Source organism: Aulonocara sp. 'chitande type north' Nkhata Bay, unplaced genomic scaffold (assembly GCF_057382095.1).
Source record: "Aulonocara sp. 'chitande type north' Nkhata Bay isolate Kocher_YH1m ecotype deep benthic unplaced genomic scaffold, A_spYH_male_GT1.1 unmapped_scaffold_29, whole genome shotgun sequence".
Taxonomy (NCBI): domain Eukaryota; kingdom Metazoa; phylum Chordata; class Actinopteri; order Cichliformes; family Cichlidae; genus Aulonocara; species Aulonocara sp. 'chitande type north' Nkhata Bay.
Genome location: NW_028234361.1, coordinates 94,172 through 96,969, shown reverse-complemented (window position 1 = coordinate 96,969; position 2,798 = coordinate 94,172). Strand labels below are relative to the sequence as shown.

General features: G+C 41.5%; 1 protein-coding gene across 1 annotated transcript; it reads left to right on the top strand.

Moving 5' to 3' along the window:
• Nucleotides 1-381: 381 nt before the first annotated feature.
• Nucleotides 382-1,844, top strand: LOC147300579 (nanos homolog 2-like). Its single transcript, XM_086285111.1, has one exon. The coding sequence runs from the start codon at nucleotides 483-485 to the stop codon at nucleotides 981-983; it is 501 nt and encodes a 166-aa protein (XP_086141237.1). The 5' UTR covers nucleotides 382-482; the 3' UTR covers nucleotides 984-1,844.
• Nucleotides 1,845-2,798: the final 954 nt, after the last annotated feature.

The following is a 2,798-nucleotide window of genomic DNA, read 5'->3' as shown; positions in this document are numbered from 1 at the left end:
AGCCTTTAAAGTAAGCTTATTGCTAAATAGTCTTGATATTTAATCAACAGGTAAGGTAACACCTGATTCTGTTCACATGGACGGAGTTTTTTCAGTGCTAAATAGTCTGCACATCCCGGCTCTTATTATTTATTTTGCTGCGTTATTTTGCAAAATTATCTAATCTAAAAATAAACTACATAAATGAGTGCGATGCAATATTTTGCTCTTGGTGTTTTCAGTCCTTTATGTCCATCTTATGTGTCCTTTTTTTCTGTTATCAATCAACCAACCGATCATTCGATTAAAGGCCTGTCAACGGGCTTCGTAAAGGTTCTTTTAAGGTCACCAGAAAGCTACATAAAAGACTGCACCTGCACCTGCACCAAAGTTCTTTTTTTTTTCTCTCTATCTCCGAACATTGTTGCATTTTAAAACCTTCTTCAGTGAGCTATAAATATGAGGCGCTCCAAACACACTCTCAGTTTTACTTCTGCCAAAAAATGACCACAATGCCGAGACAACTGGAGGTCCAGAACTCGATCCTCACTGGTGGGGACAGCTTTAACATGTGGCACGACTACATGAATCTGAGCCAAGTGTTCGAGAAACTGTGCAGCAACCGTGAGGTTGATAACCGAGACACCGAGCGTCCAAAGAAGGGACAAGCGCCCCCTTGGAGTAAGGTCCACACTTCCACTCGGGGGAAGAAATCCTCCAAAAACTCATCACAGTCCAGTCCGACCAGCAGCGCGTCGGACACCAGCAGCAGCGCCTCATCCTCGGACTACTGCCGCTTATGCAAGCAGAACGGGGAGACTCCGAGGGTGTACCTATCTCACAAGCTCAAATCAGACGACGGGATAGTTTTCTGCCCCGTCCTCCGGAACTACACTTGCCCGATCTGCGAAGCCACCGGTGACAGCGCTCACACACGCAAGTACTGCCCGCAGATGAAGTGCGAGGCTGCTGGGAGGATGCAGACGGTAGGCAAGTTCTGGTAGCTGCTGAAAACTGAAGCTGCGAGAAACTGTACATATTTACCGAACTGTTTGGGGTATGTGTTCGTGTTGGCAGAGACCGTTTCAGTTCCAAAGACTGTTTCAAGTTTGACTGTCAAACACTCCGCTGCAGTCTGCAGCAAGGAGCTCTCATCCAGCACATCTGTGGAGCCCCGAGCCGGGGTGAGCGCTCTCAAACCTCGGAAAAAATTAAACTCTTTAAAGTCCTCGAGTGTTTATTGTTGTTGTTATTGTTGTTGTTGTTGTTTAATATGATACAATTTCGGGGGTACTTCATAGGTCACAAGTGAAACACTAAAGTGGCTAACCTTTCTGTGGAATTAAATAGATTTCTAAAAATGTGCCCATAGTGTCAGTGCGCGAGTCTTTTAGTTAAAATGCAAATGCTATATTATCCCTCATGTCAGACAGATTATTCGACAAAAACGTCAGTATTTTGTCTTTTTTTTTTTTTTTTTTTTTTTTTTTTGGTATTATAGAAAATTTTTAACTCACATGCAACTCTTCCACTTGAAGTTACAGATGTACCTGAACTCACCAGAGAACATGCGTCATAAAAAAATAATTAAATTAAATTAAAAGTAACACTTCAAGGCAAAAGTGAAACGATTATGTGAAGTGAGAAATTGAATTAAGGTTCAATAGTTTTAGTTTCAAAATAGAGGGGCTGGGGAAATACAGTATACAAGGTCAAAACAGAGTTTGTACAAGTTTGTACAAAGACAGCTGCAGTGTTTGTGTTTTCTAACTCAGGTGTCTCAGCTGAAGAACTGCGGGGTGATTTTAAGAAATCCCCTGTCAATTGGTTATGAGCAAAAATTGTTTCTATAAAATAAAAATTAAAAAAACACAAAAAAAACCCCAGTTTCAACCGTAACGTGAAGTACACATTTTATTATTTTTTTCCTTTTAGTGAAAGGAAACAGCCGTCGCCGGTATGCTAGTGCGCACGCTCCACCCCCTCCTACGCCTCTTTCCCCCCCTTCTTTTTGCTTTGTAAATAAACAGAAATGTGACTTTTGCTTCATAAACAGTTTGACAAACAAGTGGTGCCTGCAGGGTGTATATTCATGGTATAACCGGCATAAACACAGCCTCACTTCGTGTGTGATTGTGCAGGAAATACAACTGTGCGCTCAGCTTCGAAAAAGGACCGCATCTATCCATTTATCCTCATACCTCACCTCTATGTATGTGCTCTCTTTGAGCGCAGGTGCGGCTCTTTGCTGTGACACACCTCTAATGTAGTCTAGACGCTCCGGCGCCAGGGGTCATCGGGTGACACACACACACACAAACAACAAGTAACACAACATGGACCATGAACTCTGCGTGACTCAACTATACCAAGACAGTTCACCTATTACGAGCCTTTAAAGTAAGCTTATTGCTAAATAGTCTTGATATTTAATCAACAGGTAAGGTAACACCTGATTCTGTTCACATGGACGGAGTTTTTTCAGTGCTAAATAGTCTGCACATCCCGGCTCTTATTATTTATTTTGCTGCGTTATTTTGCAAAATTATCTAATCTAAAAATAAACTACATAAATGAGTGCGATGCAATATTTTGCTCTTGGTGTTTTCAGTCCTTTATGTCCATCTTATGTGTCCTTTTTTTCTGTTATCAATCAACCAACCGATCATTCGATTAAAGGCCTGTCAACGGGCTTCGTAAAGGTTATTTTAAGGTCACCAGAAAGCTACATAAAGACTGCACCTGCACCTGCACCAAAGTTCTTTTTTTTTTCTCTCTATCTCCGAACATTGTTGCATTTTAAAACCTTCTTCAGTGAG